General features: G+C 50.7%; 1 protein-coding gene across 2 annotated transcripts in view; it reads right to left on the reverse strand.

Moving 5' to 3' along the window:
• Positions 1–26,445, reverse strand: part of LUC7L3 (LUC7 like 3 pre-mRNA splicing factor) — a 229,806-nt gene that overhangs the window by 158,736 nt on the left and 44,625 nt on the right. For both annotated transcript variants that reach the window (XM_086930848.1, XM_086930847.1), the window contains exons 3-4: positions 17,403–17,442; positions 6,709–6,853 (exon numbers count right to left, since the gene is read on the reverse strand). In XM_086930848.1, the coding sequence (XP_086786974.1) occupies positions 6,709–6,853; positions 17,403–17,442 (185 nt within the window). The remainder of the gene's footprint in view (positions 1–6,708; positions 6,854–17,402; positions 17,443–26,445) is intronic.

A 26,445-nucleotide genomic window follows, 5' to 3' on the forward strand; every position in this document is an offset into this window, starting at 1 on the left:
CACCAAAGGAAGGAACTGAAAAATGGTTTAAGATCCAACCATGGGTAAATAGCGCGACCAGGTTAATTTCTGATCGACTAACCGAGGTGTAAGTATTGGCAATTGAGAACGCTCGCAGGGATAACAAGCGAGAAGGAAAAGGAGGGAAGGGTAGAAAGAGCTAAGCACGTAGATAAATAGGATAGTAAAGATACGTAGGATATAATATGAATTTTGTTGGCCACCTGTCGTTTTCGGTTTGTCGTGGATGTCTTATGTATGTGTAGTACATGTGTTGTCTTCCCTGTCCGAGTTTTGTGTGTATATAATGTACGGATTTATGTCTTCCCTCTGCCTGTGTTTACGTGTTACCTGACCTTTGCTGTTCCGTGTTGTGAGCGCACTAAATGACCTATTTTCGTACACGTCTCTCTCTCTCTCTCTCTATCTCTCTCTCTCTCTACATGTCATACGTGTACCGAATGGCTCGTTTAGGTTGCGGACGACTCTCACACTCTATGAGAGTCTCCCTATCTTCTCTCCCTCTTTGTGGTAAAATTGTGCCCCACCGGCACCAGCCTGATTTGATACATATTGAACGCGAAGGTGTTCAGCGAAATTGACCGAAAATAAAATGATTATATCTCGCCATATTACTGCCTCTCCTTTCTGCAAAATGAATGAACTTGAATTGGCTGAGAAGGAAAGGACAGGTAAGACGACTAAAGTCCCCCAAATCTGGCCATTTATAGGGGAACTGTACGTCAATGGCACCTTATGTCCGTTCGTCAGAAACGAACGCCAACGTCTAGATTGACCCCCAACGCCCAGATTGCCCCACCCCCCTTTTTGCACCTAAGCGCGAGCGCCCGAAGCATCCCCGCCCCATTTTGATAGACCCCAGTTGCTGTCCTGAATATAAACATGATGACCATGAGTAACTGTTGACCCTCGAGAAAAACTTGTTTTGCCTGACTCTCGATGATGGCACCCCCGCCCTGGTTGAAAAGGTTAGCCAGCCCTGAAGGGAAATGCTCTGTAATGTTGAATATGATGTAATGAACAGTTGATGGGAATCTTATTTATCCTCACTTGAGTTATAAATAGGACGATGAATAAACCTGCCATGAACTCAGTAGGAATGCTGACACATGCACTGCTTGGTAATGGACCTCTGACTGTGACCAATGAGCGTATCTCCCAAATGCATAGAATTGAGGGAGGAATTCACATGCGTAGATATCTTCTTCTGCCATTTCTCTAAAACCTTGCTTTGTACCTATTCAAAGATTCACGATCACCGAAGGAGATGGGTCAGATGTGGCGTACAGCCTGACTGCAGATCTTGGGACACGTGTGACCTCGACCAAAGGTGGAGCTGCAGAGCAACAAGATACGGGACGAGACCGCAATTTCAACGTGGAAAATGAAAAATGACGGACCGCCTTGAAGCCCTCCGTCTGCTAACCCACGTGTGCCTGGAGTCTCCGTCCCCCTTCTTTGGGCCCGATTGATGGGCCTGCCTGCTTGTTATCCTTTGCTCCCTTGGTCCCTTTTGTGCGTCCCAGGAACTCTGACCCAACTCCGCTCTCTCTCCTATCGACCATTTGAACCACACTCACCCTCTTTTCCACGTGACGTTTTGCCAAAAGGAAGAACTGCATTCATATGGGAATGGGGTGTCGCCACGGAAATGTAGGTGCCGAGCATAAGGCGCCGCCAAACGGATTGTTTAGGGAACAGGACTGTGGTCTAACAGCAGAGGACTGACCGCACCCTGCAACGCGTAAGGATAGAACCGAGCTGGACCTATAGCTCCACCGCCGGTGCTCAACAGCGCCAACGAAAGTACACGGACTAGAGCCTACCAGTGATGGCTCACTGATAAAAAGACACTGTGACGAAGAAATCTTGCGTATTGAACTGAATTCCGCTCTCAACTACCTGGTCAAAACTGTTCATTGGTCACATTTTTAAGTCAGAAAGATTTTTTTGCTATGTAGTGCGTTTAATTGTTAGGAACTCAACGAAAAGCAATTTTCTATGTGCTGCATTCTGCCCATCACCTCAACTGTCTATGATTGTACGCCAAATGTTAGTATCGACGAAATGCTAATTCATCAACGATGCCTGTCTACCTGTAACCCCATCAATTGCAAAAATGACTGCTGTAATGTAAAAGGGGCGACTGTGAAAATTGAAGAAATTGATGTACATAAACAGCATTCATTTCCCTTCTTCTCCCACTCCTCTCCCTGTGAGCACCATGAATACCGTAGACTATTGACCGTATCACCCTGTTAGTAAGAGTCCATACCCCTATGCATATGTACAGCCATCCTAGGCACCATGGCCTTTTTACCCATTGAAATCCCCGGCTTCCCTCCTGCGCGTATCTTACACCCCCTCTCTCATGCATAGACCATGAAACCCTCTCCCTCTGCGCGACCCTGCTGTGAAAGGCAACTCTCCTGCTTGACCCGCACAAAACCCCCCCCATTCCCTCTTGATGAAGCATCCTTCGTCTTAGCTGACATAGCCCTCCCCAGCTGCACCTGACTGCCCCCGCTCTCTCGTGTACGGGTCATAAGATCTCTCTCTCTCTCTCTGTGACTCTGTCCCCGTGTCCACCCTGGCTCCCCCTCCCTCCTCTTCACATGGGCAAGTCATAAACCTTCTTCTTCTGCAAGACCCTGTCCTTGAGAGCCACGACCGCGCCTGACCAACACCTCCTTTCCTTCCATGAATGCCCCTCTGTTGACAAGCCTTCCCTCCGCGCTCGATTGTCCACGCAGCATGAATACCACTCCTTTGATGACCCCTCCCCCCGAGCCCGGCTGACCACACATGTCCGAGGCCATCGCCTAAGCCAGGAGATACCATTTACTGCCCTTATTGTATGAAGTCACTCCTCTTCAAAGGACCCACTATTGATCCTGGCCACCCCACCCCCTGGGCTATGATCAGGCGCATACATCCTAAACTGTTGGCGGAACACTCAGCTGCGTGATTGCCCTCCCCTCTTATTAGCAGGTCAAGGGTCCCTATTGTGAACATATGTGGGGTAGGATTGACACGAGGATTATGGGGATGTCTTTTTCTTTGCGTCACACTGTCCTGATTGTACTATCAAGTGTTTTGTAAGGTATAAAAGAAAGAGTCTCAGCTCACTTGTTAGAGCACCTCCCGAAAGACACTGTGTTTCGTGTCCGAAATGACTGGCTCTCCTCATGAGAATTAAAACTCTGTTCTTGATTCCTGCTTCCAGCGCCCGTCTCTTTATTTGGTAATTATTCAACATGGGAACTAAGAGGCGGTTTGCGCCAGCAGCCTGGGCATCGATAGAATTATGGGCTCATGCTCCACAGCACTTTTTATAAATCATTAGTAAAAGATCAATGAAATTCAACTAAAACCCATATATAGCAGAAGAGGAGAAAGCTCTAGTAATGGGATGCAGGATGAATGTATTCCTTTGAAGCAAATCACCAGCATGTGAAAGGTGCAAAATAGCAATCAGCATAAAATGAAAATGCCAGCAAAAGACTTTATAAAATTCTGTGTGGCCCTGATTAAATAATTAGAGCGTTTAATTATATCATAACCAACAACGGTTATTATTTCAGGAGCAGCGTGGGAGATGGTTAGGCTGCAATATAAACAAGCCCTCTGCATTGCTGTAGTGGGAAGGGGGGGTGGGGAGAGGCAAGAAGGGAAGAATAGGGGCCGGGAGCAGCAGCCTTTGATGTGCCGGCCGGCCGGCCTTGCAGTGAATAATTAGGGGAGGAGAAATGCCGGCTGGGGGAAGCTTGAGATGCCTAAGGAGGCTGGTGGCTTTGATGTGCACGCGCTTCGGGCACTGCAACAAATCGCCGAGTTAGGTAAACTCTGTTTAAGCTGCAATATAGCTCGCCAGCTATGCGCAAGCGCATCAGCAGGCGAGCCCTAAAAATCCTCCTGACCTATACTTCTTTCTAGCGAGTCAATATATGTACTCCAATGCCTACTGAGAAATCTGACGCTAAAAGTCAACCAGGTAAAGCATGCGCTCAACTTCATTTAATGACGCAACGTTACGAAAATACTTTTTCTGCTAGCTCGTTCAATTTTATTGGCTGGCTCATCCTGAATGCACTACTCATATTTTTAGTGTTAGTGTTACGGCTCTCTAGTGCATTCATTTTAATGTTTCTTTTAAAACAATTACAACCAGAGATAAAAGTAAATCTAAAATACTCCAAATTGCATCCTTCCAAAATGTTCTAAGAAAAAATAAACCACCTCGTCTGTGTCCCATAGCAGCACTTTAGTTTAAATATTCCACTTTCAATAGATAAGAAACATTTCACTTCGATGAAAATCAAGTGGAATTACAATTAAAACGATGTAAAGTGATAATGGATATTAACAACTATATAAAAAAAGTATTTCGTTTGCTCCATAGATATTTACTGAAGCACAGAAAAGCAGTCGTGTGAATTCCTTTGTCGTGTCATTCGCAATGTTAAAAGGGGCTCCTAAAGTGCAAGAATTGAGTCTAACATCTTCATGAACTGCTTTCTCGTAACCGTGTCGAATCATTCTAAAGTTAGTGGGTCATTACATTGAAGAATAGATTACTGGAACTATATCCGGGACTGCCCTCCTACCTGGTCAATCAGCTACAGATGGCCCAGTGATGTCACCTGCATGATTTTATGCCTCTAATCTGAAAGATTAGCACCGGCTCCCAGTCAGACAATGGTTCCCTTTTAAACTCTTCTTTTAGGTCGAGTCTACTACACTGGTTTGAGCAGGACGTATTGTGGCATACCAAAACCATAGAGTGCATTGGAGCCCACCGACAACTCCACTTTGGTTGGCTTTCTTGGTCACTTATTTCCCCGTTTCTTTAGTGCCCTAGGTCGTCAATTTTGGGCTGACCCTCCCGTGGAACATTGCCTCTTTACCATCAATTTGACTGGCATTTCTGCTTTCCCTGCTTGCTTTTCAAGCTGAACTTTGTGCAAGGCACTCCATGAGGACGTTTTTTGCAGTTTCCAGTCAGCAGGCCTCTCCTCCCGCAGCCCACCCTTCTGTGCTCGCCTGTGCACTACTCCACTGTATTTCTCCCCGTTAACTCCAGCGCTGTCAGTAGTGTTGCCCCCTTCCCTCCTGCTGTTACTTGGTGGTCCAACCCCTGTTGCTTTCGCCCCCATCCGTCTTAGCATGTTACCCAATGTGATACCCAGTCCCCCATTTTATCCGTTTCTCTCTCGCAAAATTCTTCTTACTCCATATTTTCATAACCTCTGCTCGAAAAAAATGCGGTAGGCTATTCCTTAGGGGAGCCCGGCCCTCTCACGCCCGCACTGGACCCCCCTGGCTTATACTGCCACCCTCGTTACCTTGTAGACCCTGGCCGCCTCGCCCACAGGGCGCACGCAGTGGGACCGGTACTCCCGGCACCGCACGCACCCGGCGCAGAGCAGCACTTGGTCCTCCTCGCAGAAGAGCTGCAGCGGCTGCCCGTGCTTCTCTCAGCGGGCCGCCTCGAACACGCAGGGCCGCTTCACCAGGTCCACGATGTTCCTGATCTCCCAGTTGGGACGCAGGTCCCTCTTGTAGGAGGCGCAGCGGGGGCAGGGCAGGCAGCCGCTGGGGCCCTGCTCGCAGACCTCCACGCAGGAGAGGCAGAAGTTGTGCCCGCAGTCCACGGACACGGGGCCGCGGAAAAAGTCCAGGCAGATGCAGCAGGTGACATCGGCCTTCAGGTCCGGGAAGCAGTTGGACGCCATTGTGGATGGACCAGGACACCTCCGGCCTTAGAGACACAGACCCCTCGGTGCCTGATCTGAAGCACTCAATACTCGCGGGTCACGAGCGCGCTTTGTTTATAAAGTGGAGCTGCGAAGCCCTGCTCGCGACCGTTCCTTTACACCCCCACCCAATCGTGTTCCATTTCACGTGCAGGTCTTTCCCACTGTATAAATGTATTTGCTGTATGAAACAGCATAAATAAACTCGTCTGTGTCTGAGCCGTCGTTCACCCATAGCATATGTTAATTAGTAACGTGCTCCAGTTTCTGGGCAGTGGAAGTGCGCGCGCAAAACGAAACCTACAGTGGGGCGGGACTTCCGTTTTGTGAAGCCCGCGCCCACGGAGTGCCTGGAGGGGCCGTGGTGACGCGGGGCTCCCATGCCCGAGGGAGAGCCCCGCGGATGGAGGCTGCACAAGTCCGGAGTGCCGGTGAGCAGGGAAGGGGAAGGATGCCTGTATGTGTGCATGTGTGTGTGTCTGTGTGTGCGACGGCGGAGGGGTGGGGGGGGGGGAATGTCTCTCCGTGTGTGTATGTGTGTATGTGTGCTTGTGTATGTGTGTGCGCATGCGTGCAGGGGGAGGTGTGCCTGTGTATGTTTGCGCTTCCCAGGAGACAGCCACGGCGAGCGCGTTCGCCTGCGCCGATCGCCTTTTGCGAGATGTGCGCGGCCAGGTGCTGTCGCCTGGGAAGCAGACCCAGTAACAATAGATCTCGGCAAGACAGCGCTTACGCGCTGTATCGCTACGAGACCTAAAAACAAAAACTAAAATATGAATATATTGTAAATAAAATGAACTCACTGAACTGCTCTGGTACCTCATTGGGAGTAGTTATGTTTCTTTGCAGTTTTATTCATCATGCTGTCCGCAAGGTATACCAACAGCTTTATATACAATAGGTTCCAATTTAGAAACTGTTGTGCACTTACACTTGCAGCCTGTTGGCTCTGCGACAGAGCCAAACGTGCATGACCCCTCCGTATTCTACGTTCCACCTCTGCCAGTAAACTCTGCAAATACCGAAGAAACTCTCTTTCATAGCCCATTTTCAAGTAACGTGAGCTTTTCTCGTACCTGCCAGGCAAAAACAAATGCATTTTAGCGTGTATTGTAATTAGGATAAATTAGGATAAGGACAAAGGTTAGTCTTTTACTGTAGGCTCTTTCCCATTATCAACATGTGAGTAGCCCTGCTGCCTAGTGGATGGAGTCGGAACCTGCTCCAAAATTGTTAAAAAGCCCGTGGAGTCAATCAGGAACTATTTTCTGTGTGACAGTTGAGGGAATGGGGGAACAGCATTGACAAAAGTGCCCAGGAATTAAAAGCAACAGTCACCAAATAAGTATCTTCATACTGTTAAAATATCCAGGTTCTTTGGGATTCTCAGCCTGTGCTTAGATTGTATAACAATTAAGAATGAGAAAAGGAGGAAGAGGAAAAAAGCAGCATACTGCAAATTAGGCCAAGTGTGAGAAATTGGGTTGTTGATTAAAGGGGGTGAAACGCTACTCAAGCAACATCCAGAATTCTTGACAAGGCGAACCACAAAGTCACAAAATTAACAATTTGTTTAACCCTCCGGTAGCTTGGAACAAAAGCAGTCAGGCTTAACTTAGATGCAATGTGTAAAGTATGTATGCAGCACTCAAGCAGTAATAAAATAAAAATACAAGAAAAATACCACACCAGTTAAAAAAATAGTGAACACTTCAATAAATTGACACCAAAACAGGGATATGCAATTTTAAAGATTTTAGATAAATATACCTTATAAAAGCACAAAGCGCCACTTGCAGCCATCTGGTCATCTGAGATCAGGTTAAAGTCACAAGTTCAGTACAACCACGATGGAGTGTAGGCCACACAGAGACCAGGTAAGTACAGCTGAAAAATGTACCTTCAAAAAGTCCAGCACGTAGAATTCAGTTTGCAGTGGAGGAAGACACAAGGAGCAGGGATACTGTCACAGATATTTTTGCTGTGGCGCAAAGATCCTGTTGGGCATCACAGACAGGCATGGCTGGCGATTCTCGTTGGTAGTCACTGCGGGCTTTTGAGGCAGTAGCACAAAATGCAGTTCTCGCGTTGCCAATAATCCCTGGCAGTCGATGTAACGCAGAGACCAGATGCCTCTGATCTCCACCTCTCCTAAGTGGCCTCCCCATCCCAGGAGGGACGCATCCGTCACCACTGTGTGCTCCGGTTGGGGAAGGGAGAGAGATTTGCCATTGACCCAATCGAGATTCGTGAGCCACCACTGCAATTGTCGTGCAGTGCCCTCCGAGATCTGGACATCGGACAGGTTGACCTGATGCTGTGCCCACTGGAACTTCAGGTCCCACAGCAGAGCCCGCATATGCCATCTGGTATGTTGCACTAGCAGAATGCAGGAGGCCATCAGGCTCAGGAGCCGGAGGGTCATCCTGAATGAAACCAGGGATAGAGGCTGAAAGCTCAGAATCATAGCCTGAATATCCCGGACTCGCTGCTCGTGAGGATAAACCCGAAACTGCATCAAATCCAGAACCGCTCCGATGAAGGGGAGCTTCTGAGAGGGAGTCAGTTGCGACTTTGGCACATTGACAACCAGGATGTCAGCCATAGTCTGAAGGTGGGTGAGGACTGCCTGGGGCGAGCCCGTCTTCAACAACCAGTCATCGAGTTAGGGGAAGACTGACAACCCTAACCTGCGCAGATGAGCTGCGACCACCGCCATCACTTTCGTGAACACCCGAGGGGCACTGGTAAGGCCGAAAGGGAGCACAGTAAACTGAAAATGCTCCTGGCCTACCGTGAACCGGAGTAACGCTGGTGGGCCGGCAAGACGGGGGATGTGAAAATATGCGTCCTGCAAGTCCAACACCACCATCCAGTCTCCAGGGTCGAGGGCAGCCAAGACCTGAGCCAGAGTTAGCATCTTGAACTTCCTTCCGGAGGAAGCGATTCACGTCCTGAAGGTTTAATATAGGACGCGACCCTCTTTTGCCTCCTTGGAGACCAGAAAGTAGTGGGAATAACAACCACTCCCTACTTCTGGCCCAGGAACGCACTTGATGGCCCCCTTGCCCAAGAAGCCGGAGACTTCCTGTCAGAGAAGAGCCAAATGATCCCCCGACAAGCGGTGGCACAGAGGTGGCATGGCTGGGGTTGGGCACTGAAAGGGAAAGGAGTAACCTTGGCAGATTATCTTCAGGACCCATTTGTCCGACGTAATCTTGTGCCAGCGGTGGAGGTGGTGGCGAATCCTTCCATCCATCGGTGTAGGGTGCTCCCTGAAGCTCAGATTAGGAGGGTTTAGAGGCAGAAGCAGCAGGAGTGGAGGTGGACGGACCCACAACCTGGTTCCCCGGCCCGCCCCTGCGAAAACCGCGAACTCGCTGGGGCTGGTTCTGCACAGGCCTGGTGGATGAACGTGCCAGGGCTGGGTTCTTGGTAGAAAGACCCAAGGACTTGGCCGTAGCCCACGAGTCTTTAAAGCGCTCCAGTGCACTGTCAGCCTTGTCACCAAACAGACGGGTGTCATCAAAAGGCATGTCCATGAGTTAACTCTGGCGATCGGCCGAGAACCCATTCGAACGCAACCAGGAGTGGCGCCGCAACGCCACAGTCTTAAACTCGTGACTTCATGATGGCCGCCTGGTAGGAGCTCTGGTTAAGAGCTCCTAGTGCTTGGGATCCCTCTTTTGGATTTATCCCAGTTAGCACAGTCTCTTTTAAAGTATTGTAACTACCTCAAGTAACTGGATTGTACCCTTACCTGACTGCTGATGTTTGGAGCCTGTCTGGAAACTGTGATCGGAGCCTGTATCGTGTGGAGGCGCCCCCCCTTTCGCCAGACTGCCCTTTGCCATCGGTGGAGACCGCGACGGACGTCTGAGCCTGCTGGGGATCCTGTTCTCACCGGGAAGGTCCTGACGGTTGCGGGGCATCAATGAGCCTGAGTCTGAGGGCTGGTGCCTACTGAGAGTGTCTCTTGGAGATCGGCCTCCCCCACCGGACATCGGACATCCGACGACTGCGGTGACCCCCACCTGACTGCCGAGGGCTGCGTCAGCCTGGAATGATCGCGCCGCTGCCCGGGTTGCGCGACTGGTGTGGAGCCCTGGGGCAGACTGGGCAGCTCCTGACGGAGTGATCTGTGGCTACTGGAGGCAACGGTTGGGATCCGGACCGGTTCCCCTAGTTGGTGCACGGCACTCCGCAGTGTACGTAAGTGAAGAGGAACTGATCATCCTTGGCTTCTGGAGCAGGCTTGCAGGGAGAGGGCTGTGGTGGGCTGCCTCGAATCCGATGAGCTAGTGGCACATGCAGACACGGAGCTCCTGCGGGCAGGCGGGGGTTGATGAGCGGAGCGCCCTGAAGCTGGACGTGACTGCTGCCAACGAGGCGGGCTGGGGTCCCGACCCGACTTGTCCCCCTGGCTGGCCCTCGGCAGCACACCGCCGGACTGATGGTCCTGAGTCCTGAGGCACGGATCTGCCCAGTGCAATTGCGTCCGCTCCTGTCTTGTTCATCACGGCTCTCCCGAGGCCCCCATGCTGCTCCCGTGTCCTGCATGAGCAGTCCTGCAGATCGTCCCAGAAGTTGTTGCACACCTCGATGATTCCCACGGTGATAGAAATGATCGGACGATAACTCCAGCACATTCGATGCATAGGACTATGAAAAGGTATTGTTTCTGTCTCTGTTTCTTCATTGCTCTTAATTTTTAACAATTTACCCTTCTGAGATCGGGTGCCCAAAATGGCTGGGGTCATAAAACTACAACAACAATTCGCCTCCATTTTTACCAGACCCTCACAAAGCTAAGAACTCAGCCTGGCACTGTGACCCTCAAAACAGACATAGGACTCCCCACTCCCTACTCAACAAGCTAGAAACTGGACTTCCTCGGTCAGCCCTGGCTCAGAAAGTGAAACTGGTCTCAAAACATAACAACAAAAAAAGGACTACTACACTTCTCTCGACCTTCGCGGCCATCTTAGACTAGTCAATCTTCTTTACCTTTCCATGCCTAAGGAAGCGGCCATTTTAGACTAGTTACTTTCTCCACTCCTTCATGCTCACTTATTAGCCATACCACCCTCACCTTACTCGCACCTACTATAGCCCCTAACTACACCTACCTACACAACCTCCGTCACCTACCTACACCTCTACGCCCAACATGGAACCCATAGGCAAGCACACATATAAAATTAATTACCCCCGAGGCCTCCCAAAAAAACGCCAAACGTTTTAAACACAACTTCCTGAAGTCCAACCCTGAAACCCCCTTTGTAGACACCTACTTCTCACTAAACAATGGAGCCAAGAACACAGATATCATCTTATACACTATACGTAGAGCACAATGGAGAAAAGCGTTCCTCACCTTACTCACTATCTCCGCCACCAGGAAATCCGCCCATGGCTTAACATTGTCCACCACACCTTCCCAACTCTTCCCAGCTAGAGCAACCATCACTATCTATAACAACGGCATTATCCTAATTCAATCCACTGACAGGAACCTTAACCTATTCGACAACTTGTTCCCCACTTTCAAAAAATATATCTCCAACCCTCAGACTCCAATCCATCTGGCCCCCCAATCCTAACAACCTTGACTCCACAGAGCCTCCTACCACTAACGCACATCTCCCCCCTCCTCCCATTACTCTATTCCATCACCCACCCGCTACAGTCACCACACATCCCTCTATCACAGTCTTAGATCTTTCCTCTTCCCACATCCTCCCCACCCCCCAACAGAACCCTGCCCTCCCACTTCCTACTAGACTCTCAGAACACCCTACCTCCCTCAATTGTACCCCCGCTCCCCACAATAGGTCCTCCTCCCATCCCATCTCCCCCCATTCCGAGTCCCCACTACCTCACCTACACCCCAGCCGCCCTTAGCCCTCACTCATTCCTCAACTTCTACCCCCACTCTGTCCCCACTACCTCACCCGCACCCCCGCAACGCCCAGCCTAAACTCACTCCTCAACATCCCTCCCCCTCCTAACTCAACCACACCCAACCTACCTACCCTTCCGAACACTAACCCACTCACATTTTCCTTGGTGACTTCAATCTCCACTGGAACGATGACAATGACGCGGTGGTAAATAGCCACAAAAATTACCTCAACGCTCTTGACCTCACCCAAATCTGCAACTGCCCGACCCACGATAAAGGCTCTATCCTCGACCTTATCATCTCTAAAGAGAACTCTACCCAACTTGGATCGATCCAACCCTGTGACTGGTCAGACCACCACATTATCACATTCTTCATCAATGAAAAAGTTCAATTTAACCTGGTTCAACGCACCAAATCCAAGGTCTGGAAAAAGGACCTGAAGAAACTCAATCCAAACTCTTTACCTTCCCACAGCTGCAATCTCCTCCTTCCCCCTACCGGTGCTCTGGACGTTCAATCTTTGACCGACCACTACCTCAACTCTATGACTTCTATAATCAATGAAGAATGGAGAAGTGTGGCTCACTGGTTAGAGCAGGCAGACCCAGAAGCAGAGGTCAGACCCGGACCACGGACCAGGGTTCGATTCCCGACGCGGCAGGGTGTTGAGCTCAAATGTCCACGGACTCGGTAATTCTCGCTTCAGTGCCTGACCTAATCATGGGTTCACACTATGCAGGGTTCGATTCCCGACGCGGCAGGGTGTTGAGCTCAAATGTCCACGGACTCGGTAATTCTCGCTTCAGTGCCTGACCTAATCATGGGTTCACACTATGCAACTCTGGGCATTAAGCTTGCTTAATCTCCACAATGGCCCCCCGGCGGCGGGATGCCTGGCTTTCACCTTGGGGATGCCCTATAGGGGCTATCTCACAGGGAAAAACCAGGACGGGTTCCCAAGGCAAGCGCGGAGATACCCCTTCGGGGGTCGATTCTGGCGCTATATAAGAAATGCAATGAGGCCGCCCCCTTGCAACTGAAAAGTGTCTCTACCAAGAAAACCAACCCATGGTACGATGGTAGACTCAACGAAGATAGACGGGCCATGCGAATGGTAGAGCGCACCTTGAGATCAGCCCCTTCGGCACTGCACCTTAAAACTCTGAAGGAAAAAGGAAACGCCTACTTCAGGAAAATCAAGCGCACAAAATCAGATTTCTTCAGCCTCCAGCTCGACCAAGCAAAAAAAAAGGCCAAGAAAACTTTTTGAACTAATCAATACACAATCCAAGGAACAACCACAACTATCGCACAGCACAATAGGCGATATTCCATCCTGTGAAGACTTCTCTGCTTTTTTCAATCTAAAGACTGATAACATAAGGAAAGATCTCCTCAATGACGTAAACCTTTACTCCAACCCCCACAGCATAACACCCACTGAATCAAAGAACAATGCTGCATGGTCATCCTTTGACACCTACTCGGAAGAAACAATTAACAAACTGCTCACCACATTGAAACCTTCCAATCACCTCACAGACCCCCTTCCTGCTAACGCTGTAAAGGACTTCATCCCACTACTCCTCCCACTATGGACCAAAATTATTAACAGCTCATTTCAACAAGGACGCATCCCCGACTCCCTCAAAGTTGGACAAGTCACACCTATACTCAAGAAACCAACAGCTGACCCTACTGACCCAAACAATTACCGTCCTATTACCAACATTCCCACCCTTGCCAAACTGTTGGAAAAATGCGTACAACTCCAACTAACGAAACACATTGATCGGTTTGACCTCCTCAACCCTCATCAATCAGGCTTCCGAGCAGGGCACAGTACTGAAACTGCTATTACACACATAATTGATGATGCCCTCCAAATCCTAGATCAAAACGATACCTGCCTCCTCATCCTTCTTGATCTGTCCTCAGCATTTGACACAGTCAAACACGAGAACTGACTCCAGTTGTTAAACACCAGAATGGGTCTATCTGGGACTGTTCTCAAGTGGTTCACTTCCTTTCTACATAACCGGTCTCAGAAATTCAAGAGCAACAACTTGATGTCCCCACCAGTGCCTGTAACATTAGGCGTCCCACAAGGATCTTCCCTATCTCCAACATTGTTCAACCTGGTCATGGAACCTCTCACCACCTTGTTACATGCATCTAATGTACACTTTCACATGTACGCAGACGACACCCAACTATACCTGAAATTACAATCCCCCAATGACATCAAACTACTGAACTCAACGCTCAGAAACACACAATCATGGCTTGCCGATAATCACCTCAAACTCAATGCTCTGAAAACTGAGTTCCTTCTGATCTCACCTCTGCGAAAAGCTCCACCTCTCAAACCTGGCTTAAGCACCTAACTGCACTCCGTGTCCAACCTACCATCGTGGATTCAGCGAAATCTCTAGGCATAACACTTGACGCCAATCTCAACATGCAACGGCATATCAGCAAGGCAACTAAGGGAGCTAATTTCCAAATCAATACCTTGAGGAAACTTAAACCCTTCCTCCCAGCCAAGGACTTCCAAATTGCAGTACAAGCCCTAGTCATACCGCGCTTAGACTACGGTAGCGTCGCCCTCTGCGGACTCCCCCTATCTTCAACTGCCCCCCTGAGAGCCTCTTTGAACGCTGCAGCGAGACTTATCACTGGATCAAAAAAACACTCGCATATTTCCCCTGACTTTCCTTGAACTGGCTGCCTTTTGAGGCCAGAATACATCTGAAAATTGCATGCATTACTCAAAGAGCTATACACCACAGCTCACCTGCCTACCTCACTCAGAAGCTGACAATTTCTGGTGGCTCAAGAACCACTAGAAGTACAAAGAATCTTCTTCTGAAACCTTGTAGATTCCGGAAGGAAAAAACATAAGCGTTCCTTCTCAGGAATGGCACCCAGGATCTGGAACTCACTCCCTCCAGAAACCAGACATATCACCTCCACTACATTCTTTAAGAAAGAAGTGAAAGCTATTCTCATGGCTAAATTCATGTGAACTTGTACCTTACTTTGGATCTATTTGAGACTCCTCACTATTTGTAATATTCGTTTTTCAGACTGTCTATTTGTATTATTGGTTTAACTGATTGTTTATGCCCCCTCTTGTATCTACCCTATTTTGCTACTCATTTACTACCTTCAACTATCCTTCGCTCAAAAGCTTGTTAATTGCACTCTTGTTTCTCCTACCCCTTGTTGTAAAGCGCTCTGATATCTGCAAAGATCTTGTTCGCGCTATATAAAACTCTCAAAATAAATAAATAAAAATAAATTAAAGATCGCCCTGCCCGTTGAGTCAGCAGTGTCCAACTCACACCGAATGGCGAACTTAGCCGCATCCTTACCCTCAGCAATCGCCTGAGAAAGGGTAGCCTGCACCTCCTCAGGACACTGAGGCAACACCTGAGAAACGGCATCCCACACCGCGTGGGAGTAGCGGCCCAACAAGCAGGCGGTGTTCACCGACCGCAGCCCAAGGCTGGCCGAAGAGAACATCCGCTTCCCAAACTGGTCCAGCCTTTCAGAGTCCTTATCCAGCAGGGCCGTGGGAAAAGCACTCTGCAATGTCGAGGCCTGAATTACCAGGCTCTCAGGCGTAGGTTGAGTGGTCAAGAAAGCTGGGTCACCGGGCACCGGTCGGTGGCGTCTGGTAACATTTTTATCCCCAGAGACCCCCATGGCGGGCCTCGACCAGGTGCCCAGAAGGATCTCTGTAAGGGAGTCATTTAAGGGAAGCAGCGCCTCCGCCAAAGTAGACGATGTCTGGAGCACCTCGTGAGGCGGTTGGTCTTAAGGGCCACTGTGGGGAGGTCAAGGTTGAGGCCCTCAGCAGCTCGACGGACAACCATCATATAGGAGGCACCCTCCTCCATAGTAGGCGGGGGAGAGGCGGACCCTGAGTCAGAAGAGACATCGAGGTCACCCGCATCCTCTAAGTCATCCCCCCCAATCGAGTTCAGAGTCACATTGCCGAGCAAGCGGGTCATCGGACCCTTCCCAGTCGACGCCCGGCTCTGGCGTAGAGGGGGCCAGTTGTGGCGGCAGAGAACGGCGTCGGTCGGGCCAGACTGGGGTCGGCTCCCAATGCAGGTCCCAGGCTGGAACAAAATGGTCTGGGAACCGGGGCAAGGGTGGGATGAACGGTACCCAGTGAAGCGCCAGGGGTGGAGCCGAGGGTAGCACAGAGGGTGGCACCGGGCATGGAGGAGAGGGTGGCGCCAGAGCCGGCAATGCCGCACCTCGTGACGCTGGGACCGGAGCCAGCGACGCAGGATCCTCTGGTGCCAAGGCTGGCGCCGATGGCGGAGTCGCAGGGCCAGCAGGATCTGGGCACGGGTCCGGGGGGCCCGAAGGCCCGCCCGCTGGAGCCCAAGGCCTGTAAGGGCGGTCCAAGGCAGCAAGGAACTCTTGCATTTGTGCGCGAGTCGCCGACGGACCTGGGTATGGTGGGTAGGCCGTGGGACTCACAGGCTCCAGAGGAGCCGCAGGGGCAAGGCCCCTGACCCCCTCGTCCGCCTCTGAGGAGCGACAGGGGGACGCTTCGACTTTTTTTTATGGCGACGCTTACCGGAATCCGAAGTTGAAGACTTGGAGTCCGAGGAGCGACTGTTCCGTTCCCGGGAGTGGTCCCGGGAACGCCACCTAGACCTGGAGCGGCGACGCAACGAATTCTGGACCGCCAGCAACTTCAGACGCCGCTCCCGCAAGGCCTTGGGGGCCATGGCATGGCAATCCCGGGAGTCGTGGTCGGCCTCCAGGCAGTAGAAGCAAACATCATGGAGGTCCGCTAACAACATGTTTCGGTGACAGGTCGGCATCCCTACGTGCACCAAGAGAAAAGTGGGAAGACAAAGTCTCAAAATAGAAGTCAAAAAGAGACCAAGGTACATGCTCAATCCGGATCTGCGCTTACTGGCGTGGAAAAAGAAAGAACTGACGTCCGCGCGCATGGGTGGCGCCTAAGTACACTCCGTGATGTCATCTCGGCGCAGACGACGCCAGTGACGGACGTGGAGCCGCAGGACGCAACCTACTGATGTGCAAGGGTACTGCAAAGCAAAACTTTCCAGACCCAGGCTGACGCCTCAGGATATTCTAAGGTAAGGAATCTATCACTAACGTGTCTCTTTCAAATGATTATGTTATGACCATCAAAAAGGCACCCTTCTACAACAGAAGTTCCTTGTTGCATGAGGACAATTGGTACATAAGGCTTGAGCATCAACTGGGCCAGTAATAGATTCAAATCTCCGGAGCCACTGGACCTCCTTACAATAGTTTGTAAAGAGTCTGTTCAGATATGTTTGATAACCACGAGGTAAGTCGTTTAAGGGTCCAACTGCACCCCACTGACATTCAACTTATTATTTTCTTCTTTCTTTTTTAAACATTTGGTTCACCATTAAAACCGATAGGCTAACTTGGAGTAATTTGGATCTGAAAACACAGCGTCCTGGAACAACACAATTTGCAATCTTCCCTATTCCTATAGAAATCAGACTCATTTTAAATAAACTAAAAGTAAACTGTAACTTTTGGGTTAATGTATATATCTTCTATAAATTAAAGCTGCCCGTTTATGAAAATGCCAACAGCATTGTTTAATAATTAGGACAGAAACTTAAATGTACTACAGTCTTATCAACTGTCAACAATATTTTATTTACACATAAATAAACACTTACTGTTTACGTAAATTTTCATCATGAATCTTTTCACATGGACCTGAAATATAAAAATACACGTTTTCATGTATGGGTTTATTGAATGCAAGCAATACAGAGGAGACTCACAATTTTTTAATCCACATATTGCAATTAGCTTTCAAAACTCGCATATCTAGTATAAACAAGCATTAGCAAAGCATCAGGTTTGGCATTGGCTATCAGTCTTTTAGACTTGTCAATGCTTGTTTTTTCATGGTTTTTGCAAAACAATAGTGATTGGGAGGCTGCTGGGTCCTCAATCTAAAAGAAAATTACATTGGCTGATAACAAAAATATTTGTTTGGTCTAAATAAGTGTTGACCTGTTTTGCCTGGTAAAAGACACACAATTGATGGACGGAATTCAGAACAAATCAAAACATTTAACCCCAGTAAAGAGATCTGGGTTAAATCCATCATTCTTTTGCTCACCAGGCCACCCCAGTTTAGACCTGGCCATATGCAAATCAGTCATGACCCTGTGCCTCATGGGAACAGTCCTCCCTGGACTGGAAACAAGCACCCTAGGACCGGTTTCGGGGTTTCACCCCTCTTCAGCCAGGATAGCTTGATTCCAGTGGCACATTGAGCCCAGGACCCACGTCTGGGCATACCTGGGGCACTTAGGGCCAGGACTGGGGGTGAGTGCTTGCAATGTTCAACACTCCGGCCATCATCCCCTTTGGTTTTGCTTTGTTCGCCCTAAGTTGGCAGGGTATGCCCAGACGTGGGTCCCCTGCTCACTTTGCCACTGGATTCAAGCTAGCCTGTCTGAGGACGGCCGATTAGCCAGAAAGCGGTCCCAGGATGCTTGTTTCCGGTCCAGGGAAGACATGGCTTGTCAGTTCGGGCTGGACTGTTCCCATGAGGCACAGGGTCAGACTGGATTTGCATATGGCCAAGTCTGAACTGGGGTGGCGGAGTGAGCTAAAGAAGGATGATGGATTAAACCCAGATCAGTTGGCTGAGGGCGAGTCCCTGCAATGTTCAACACTTCGTCCATCATCCCCTTTGGTTTTGCTCTGTTTTGCCTGGTATTCAGGCTGACTTATTGACTTAGTGTCGTAGCGCTCTTGCTTTATTGTTAATTTTTGTTAATTTTGTAACTTTGTCTTGCCCCACTGTTGATCCTTGCCACCTGGTGACCACGCCCGCTTCCCCGCCTGCCGCCTCCCCCCTCATGCCGTCTTCTAACTGCGCTTTCCATCCCCCTCCACTATTTTATGGAAGCCGCTCCACGGCCGCGCATTTGACGTGTGCAGCGGGCTTGTCAACGGCAAGCCCGCAAGCACCCGTCCATGAGCCAACCACGACCAGCGCCAGGAACCCTGGATTTACAACCACCCTACGCTATGACGCAACTATCCTCCTCGCCTTCAACCCCAGAAGGAAATCCACTGCCAGATGTAGACGCCAAGCACCACCCACGGACAATTATCCTGTCGCCACTGCTGCCAAACCTTCAGCACCATCATCAACACCGCTCAGAACGCCAACACCCCCGAAATCCTGAGGTGCACCCTCCTCAAAGTGCGTTTCCTACACAGACATGCCACGGAACTCTGGGACCTCCTAGACACCCGCTAACCAAACGTCGCCTTATTTACATAGACCTGAACCAGCTACTCTTCCGCACCCGACATCGACACGGCCATCCCAGACGGATACAAGATCCAGAGGAAAGACCGCCCCAACCACCCAGGAGGTGGACTCGCCATCACACACAAGAACTCTCTGTGACTTTCCACCTCCACCACAAATGACCCCCTCTCCACCGCCAAGCACCTTAACTTCCAGATACAAAGCAGCCCTAGAACCACTCTTTGGGGCATCCTCTCCTACAGACCGCCCGGACCTCGCGCCTCGTTTGCCACAACCATTGAGGAAGTCCTCGCACCCCACGCCATAGTCTCCATGGACTACATACTCATCGGAGACCTGAACTTCCACCTCGACAACCGCACTTACCCCAACTCATATCACCCTCCCTGCACAATCTCGCCAACATCGGCCTGAAACAGCTCGTCACCACACCCACCCACAAGGCAGGCATACCCTCGACCCCATCTTCGCAGGAGGGAACAACATTCAATTCAGCCACACTACGCAACCCCCATGGACGGACCACCACTGCGTACACTTAAACGTCGACAAACTCACTGCCCCCAAACCAGCTACGCGCGCGCCATTGAGGAACTGGACAAAAATCACTGAAGAGCAGCTCAACCACAGCCTTATCTGCAACGCCCGCACTACCTCGATCAACGCCAACCTCGCTGCCAAAAAACTCCACACATGGATCTTCAACTGAGCAGATAAACTTGCACCCCTACGCAACTCCAACAGGCATCTCCCCAGAAAGGCCGCCTGGTTCACCAACGACCTCCAAGTAGCCAGACGCAACTGTAGACGTCTCGAGAAGAACTGGAAAAGCAGCAAAAATCACATCACCTACAAGACTGTCATGACAGAATACCACCAACGCATCAGAAATGCCAAAAGAACCTTCATACAAAACAGGGTCGCTGCCAACTCCAGCAACTCCAAGGAACTCTTCAGCATCATCCAGGAATTCACCAAGCCACCCAGCGAAACCACGGACACATCCCCTCCCAGAACCTTTGCGACAAGCTCAGCTCCTACTTCCATCTGAAAATCAAGGGCCTCTACGAACATTTCAATGACCTAACACCTGACCCAGGAACCACCACCCTCTCCAGCAACACCAACGGACCGACCATTTCCTGCTGGACACCAGCCACCAGCGAGGACACCACCTCAACCATCAAGGGCATTCACTCAGGAGCCCCCATGGACCCCTGCCCGCCACACATCTACCACAGAGCCACCACCGCCATCACTCCCAAAATCCGACACACCATCAACACCACCTTCAAGACCAGCACTTTCCCAGATGACTGGAAGCACGCAGAAGTCAGACCCCTGCTCAAGAATCAAACAGTGGACCAGACCGACCTCAAAAACTACCGACCCATCTCCCTCCTCCATTTCGCGGCCAAAGTCGCAGAGAAGATGGTCAATGCCCAGCTAACAACATCCATCACAGAAACTCCATCCTTGATCCCTCCCATTCCAGATTCCAAAGCAACCACAGCACTGAGACCGCGCTACTCGCCACCGCAGACATCCTCATCCTCCTCGACCAAGGACACACCACGGTCCTGATCCTACTCTACCTCTCCACAGCATTTAACACCGTCTCCCATCGCACACTCACCAACAGACTTCACGATGCCGCCATTTGGGGAACCATCCTCAAATGGATCAGCTCCTTCCTCACCGGTAGAACCCGAAGGATCAGACTGCCACCTTTCCTCTTCGAACCCACGGAAATCAACTGCGGAGTACCCCAAGGTTCGTCACTCAGCCACACACACTTCAACATCCACATGGCCCCCCTCGCCGCCATCGTCAAACACCACAGACTCAGCATCGTATCCTACGCTGATGACACCCAGCTAATCCTCTCCCACACCAAGGACCCCTCACCATGAGTCTCAACTTCCAGAAAGCAATGAAGGACGTCACATCCTGGGGATAAGCAACAACTGCCTGAAGCTCAACTCTGAGAAGACAGAAGTCCTCATACTAGGACCCTTCCCCCTCAGCCTGGGACGACACCTGGTGGCCCACTGGCCCACTACCCTCTGTAGCCTTCCCACACCCACGGACCACACCCGAAACCTCATAATCGTACTCAACTCCTCCCTCTCCATGACCAGACAGGTCAACGCCATTGCCTCCAGCTGTTTCAACATCCTCTGCATCCTCAGAAAGACCTTCAAATGGATCCCCCCTGAAACAAGGAAGACCGTCACCCGCGGACTCATAACAAGCAGACTGGACTACGAAAACGCCCTCTACGCTGGGATCAACAAGGCTCTCAACGACAAATTACAGACCATACAGAACACCGCAGACACACTTGTCCACAGCATACCTCGACAGGAACACATCACCCAACAACTGTGCAACCTCCACTGGCTCCCCGTACAGAACTTTCAAGATACTCACTCACACTTACCAATGTCTCCACAACACCAGACCCCAACACCTCAACGAGAGAATCTCCTTCCACGTACCCAAACCTCTGATCCGCCAACCTCGCCCTCGCCGAAACACAGCGCATCAGCAAAGCCAGGACAGGTGGTAGAGCCGCCTCCCACATAGCGGCCAAGACCTGGAACGCACTCCCGATCGACGTCAGACTTGCCCCCTCCCTGAACATCTTCAGGATAACACTCATGACCAAGGTTTTTGACTGATCAGAGCTGTGAACCCCCTCCCCCCCCCCCCCGACTCCCAGCACCTTGAGACCCTCACAGGTGAGTAGGGCGATTCACAAGTCTGGATTCATTGAATAAGCACAAACCACCATAGTAGCCCATGGCACTAAAGTAAAATGACTTGTATGTGGATGTGCTCCTTGTAAAAGGACAGAATGCATTCACTCAGAGAAAAGTTAGACTATTTCTGAAGTGGGCTTACCTACTGACCCAAGCTGTATGCTGTACTGGCAGGAAGAAAATGTTAATGACAAAAACAGACCAATGGATGAAGAGGGTTGTCTGATAGCCCCTTTAAGAATATAGAATATACATCTAATTTTTATAAAACATAAAAAGTCTTGGCTAACATCAGACCTAAAAACTTGCTTATAACACATAACCTACTGCCTAATTGGCAAGTTGCACCTCACTGTCAAGTTGTGTATCATTTGAGTGTTTACAAGTGTCTCCTTGTATCACAACATGTCATTTTGCATGGATTAGGGATAGGAGTATTCATAACACCAGGGGCGACATTTCACCAGCCACATGACCTCACTTGCACTTGAATGCCTGATGACGCTTACAGGAAATCATATAACAACTTTTGATCTCAAAGCAGAGTGACTATATACCTTTTTTAAACAATCCTAATAACTTTGCAGCATGTCATTGATCAGTGACTTGATAACATGCATCAAATGCAACTAACTCAAAAGTGTAAAAAAAAAAATATTCGAAAAACATAGTGAAATTGATTACTTTAGATGAGCTGAAAGCACTAATAATGGGATAGCAGGGGCGTACACCAGAGGTCCTGTTCTTTAATACAACAGATTCAACCTCACACTGCACCCTTTTAATAGTACCAGCCAGAGTTTAGAATACATTTTTTCCATATACTCATGCGCCAGGTACTTTTTAAACCTTCACCACATCCCACCACTCACTTGTAAATACACCCCACACACATGCACCACATATAGTCATTAACTACAAGTGCTCCCGCGTAGCCGTTGGTCGCAGCACGCCGCATCCCGTTAGAGGGGTGCGAAGACCCCGATGATGAAGCATGACACCAAGGGGCCTGTTGGTGTGTGAGGGTTATTTTACAAAACACTAAGTGCTCCTACATTTGTTGAGCACTTCAACCGACTTAGTTTATTAAAATAGCAGGGGCGTGGCCACGGCGGCGAACGAAATGGCCGCTCTGCTGTGAAGCTCCTCCAGGCGGGCTCCCAGCGACAGCGAACGAGATGTGACCCACGTCTCATTCCTCCCCCAGCCACGCGGAGCCGTCTCCTGATGCCCACTAGACCACCTGGGCGAAGTTTCCACGCCGCGGGAGCAACCTGGCACTAAATACACGGCGGAGGGGACTTGAGGCCTCCGGACCTCGGCGCCATCTTCCCTTCTGCGCCGGTGCGCCGGTTGAGTGCTGCTCGGCCGTTGGCGGTCGTGCTTCCTTTGCCCGCTGGGCTCGCGTGGGCATCCCCCTTCCTGCCCGGTTCCCGTTTTTCTGGGACGCTTGGTTAGAGGCCTTTGGCCCGGGTGAGCGCCGGGACCTAGATTTCGGGCCTGTGCGGGCGTACGGGTGGTGGCTGTGGGGCTTGGGCGGTGGGGGTGGGGCACGCGGCTGCTGGGGGCTCCGGTGGCGGTCTCCGGTGACGCACAGCGGCCCCGCCGTGCGCTGGCTGTCACGGAGCCTGTGCCACTCCGCTTTCCTCCGGCGCGAACTCCATGAGACGGTTGCTCCCTGACTAACAACGCCGGGTGTGGCGAGGGCCCATGAACATAAGGGGCCCGTTTTAGGATTACTGTGCTGGCTGTTCCTGACCGCTGTTTACCTGACCTCGCTCCCTGGGATTGGGTCCTGCTTACAGTGTTCATTCACCGCCAGGTCTGCACACTCTGGTGGCTTCGGAGGTGGGGCTGCCATCTGGTTAATTGGTTCCTGTCCTACACTATTGTCGCTGCGTTTGCGGCTTCTCCACGCGACCTTGGGGATGGGAAAAAGGGATCCTTCCCAAAGGAAGCTCAGCTTCAACAAAACATCTCTCCTCACCGCTGACCCCCCCGCCTGGTGCGGCCTCTGGCTCATGGATTACCGGACGGTGGCAATGCAGCGTCCATGATGGCCGCCATGATGGGGGAAATGCGTGCTGGCTTCAAGGCACTTGATACTCGCTTTGACAGCCTGGAGAAGAAGCTGTCTGACATTGGTTCCACGGTACAGGCCCATGACCGACGCCTCGACTTAGCTGAGTCCAGAATATCGGATGTGGAGGACGGGTCTTCTAAAACGCTGAAACGGCTGGAACGTATCGAGAAAATTCTTAAAGACGTGGCCGTTAAGAATGAGGACTTGGAAGCGCGTAGCCGGAGGAATAACATTCGTATCCTTGGTGTTGCGGAGACAACTGCCACTGGCCGGTTTGATACCTTTGTAGAACGCCTCCTCATTGAACTGTTCGGAAAAGACACCTTCACGGCTGGCTTTGTAGTGGAGCGGGCGCATAGGTCACTGGGGCCTAAACCGCGCACGGGGCAACTGCCCCGTCCCATTATTGCCAGGATTATGAACTTTCGAGACCGTGACGCCGCGCTCCGAGCTGCACGTGAGATGGGAGCGGTGCAGTGGCAGGGGAGCAAGTTGTCCTTTCCGGACTACACTCTCATGGTGCAAGAGGCACGGCGGAAATTCACTAGTGTCAAAGCTGCTCTTCGCAATCTTGGCTTGAAATACAGTATCCTTTACCCGGCGCGTCTGAAAGTAGACGTGAACGGCCGATTCCGCATCTTTGACTCTCCGGCCGAGGCCCAAGACTTCTGTCATGCCTACAAAAAGGGTCCGGGCTCGGCCTCCGGCTCCAGGCCTAATTCTCCACCTCAATCTGACACACAGGCTAGTGCTGACTTGTTCGCTGCAACTGGCCTAGGCTGATCATTCGATGATACTCTATGCATGGCTCCTTATCTATGATGGATGACGGTCCGACTCTGCTGGGTTTAATTACATGCCAGTATCTCGTATGTCGCGCAGCTGGGTTGTCCGCATGGGGGTAGCGTTGCTTCCCCCTATGGCGTATGCCTGTTTATTTCGTTCTTCTTGGGGTTTGTTATTTTTAAGTTTGCAGATACGTTCTACTACAATGTAAAATTGGCTATTGGTGTTCTGCACTGCTGTTCAGAGCTTGTCTGGGTTCTGCCTCTCCTGGGGTGCTGGGAGGCTGGGTGGTGGGAGGGGGACGGGTTGTGTGTTTTTTTTTGTGGCTCATTTTATTTTTTTTGTTTGATTGCGAGACTTATGGTATCGGCTTGTTTGATGACCACTCATTGCTTACGGTCCTTGATCTGACAATATGGCCGGGTTAGGTCTGCAGTCTGGTCCTTCCAGACTAACATTGATGTCATGGAATGTTCGTGGCTTGAACACCACTCGTAAACAGGTTTTGCAATATGATGACCGGCATAAAGTGGATGTTCTCTTCCTGCAGGAAACACACATGGTGCAGGCGGACACAGCTTCATTGGCCAGGGGTTGGGGTACCCATAGAGTGTTTTCAACCTACAGTAGGTATGCACGCGGGGTTGCGATTCTGATACATAAACGGATACCCTTTGTGTTCACAGACAGTAAGGTGGATGGAGAAGGCAGATATGCGATACTTTCTGGTGTGTTGAATGGTTACAAGATTGCCTTGGTGGGGGTCTACGGTCCTAATACTGACTCCCCGGCCTGTTTCCACGACCTGTACCTATCACTGCTCCACTCAAACATAGAGCTGCTGGCGTTGGTGGGCGATTTCAATCTATTGATGAACCCTTGCAGGGATAGCACGTCTTCCTCCCCGGATCGCAAGCCACTTGCCCGTGCGGCTGTAGCGGCTATATGTTCGCATTTCTCACTGCTTGACATAGAGGCCATACTGCACGCTAATGCCCCAGCTTTTACTCACCACTCCAGCTACCACAACACGAGCACAAGACTTGACTACTGGCTAATCTCTCCGGGCTTAGCGGGATGGGTGACTGATCTTTGCACACTTCCGCGCACTCTTTCTGACCACTCTCCAGTGGTATGGACACTAGCGATCCCTAGGTTGGGCGGATATGAACGGCAGTGGCGTTTCCCGGGGAGAGCCCTAGCGGACCCGGTCATAACTGATGAGGTCCGTACTGCCATTGAGGATTATTTTGACATCAACACTGGCTCTGTGACCACTTGGGCCACGTTGTGGGAGGGGTTTAAGGCCACCATAAGGGGGGTTTGCATCACCAAGCATGTTGGGGCACTGCGTGAGATCCGTGCTACTCTGAGCCGACTTGAGACCGAGCTATTAACGGTTGAAAGTGAGATCCTCGCTGACCCTTCGCCGAGACGTGAGGCTCGGCGTCTCGAGCTACTACTGGAGTTCAGGGAAACCGCGGACAGAAAGTTGCGGTTTCGGGGCAAATACCACACAGCGCGCCGATATGGTGAAGGGGATCGGCCGGGCAGATTATTGGCTCAGCTGCTGCGCCCGCCGCGGCAAGCCGCATATATCACTGACATAACTGACGCACAAGACAGGAATCATTTTTCCACCCCCGCTATTTGCGACACTTTTTTAACCTACTACCGCCACCTTTACACTTCTGACCTTCCAGATGATTGCCGCGACCCGGGGTCATATATTAACGAAATTGCCATGGTATACTTGGAGAAATATATGCAAGACTTTCTGGCTCATC

The sequence above is a fragment of the Lissotriton vulgaris genome, chromosome 7 (assembly GCF_964263255.1).
Source record: "Lissotriton vulgaris chromosome 7, aLisVul1.2, whole genome shotgun sequence".
Lineage (NCBI taxonomy): Eukaryota > Metazoa > Chordata > Amphibia > Caudata > Salamandridae > Lissotriton > Lissotriton vulgaris.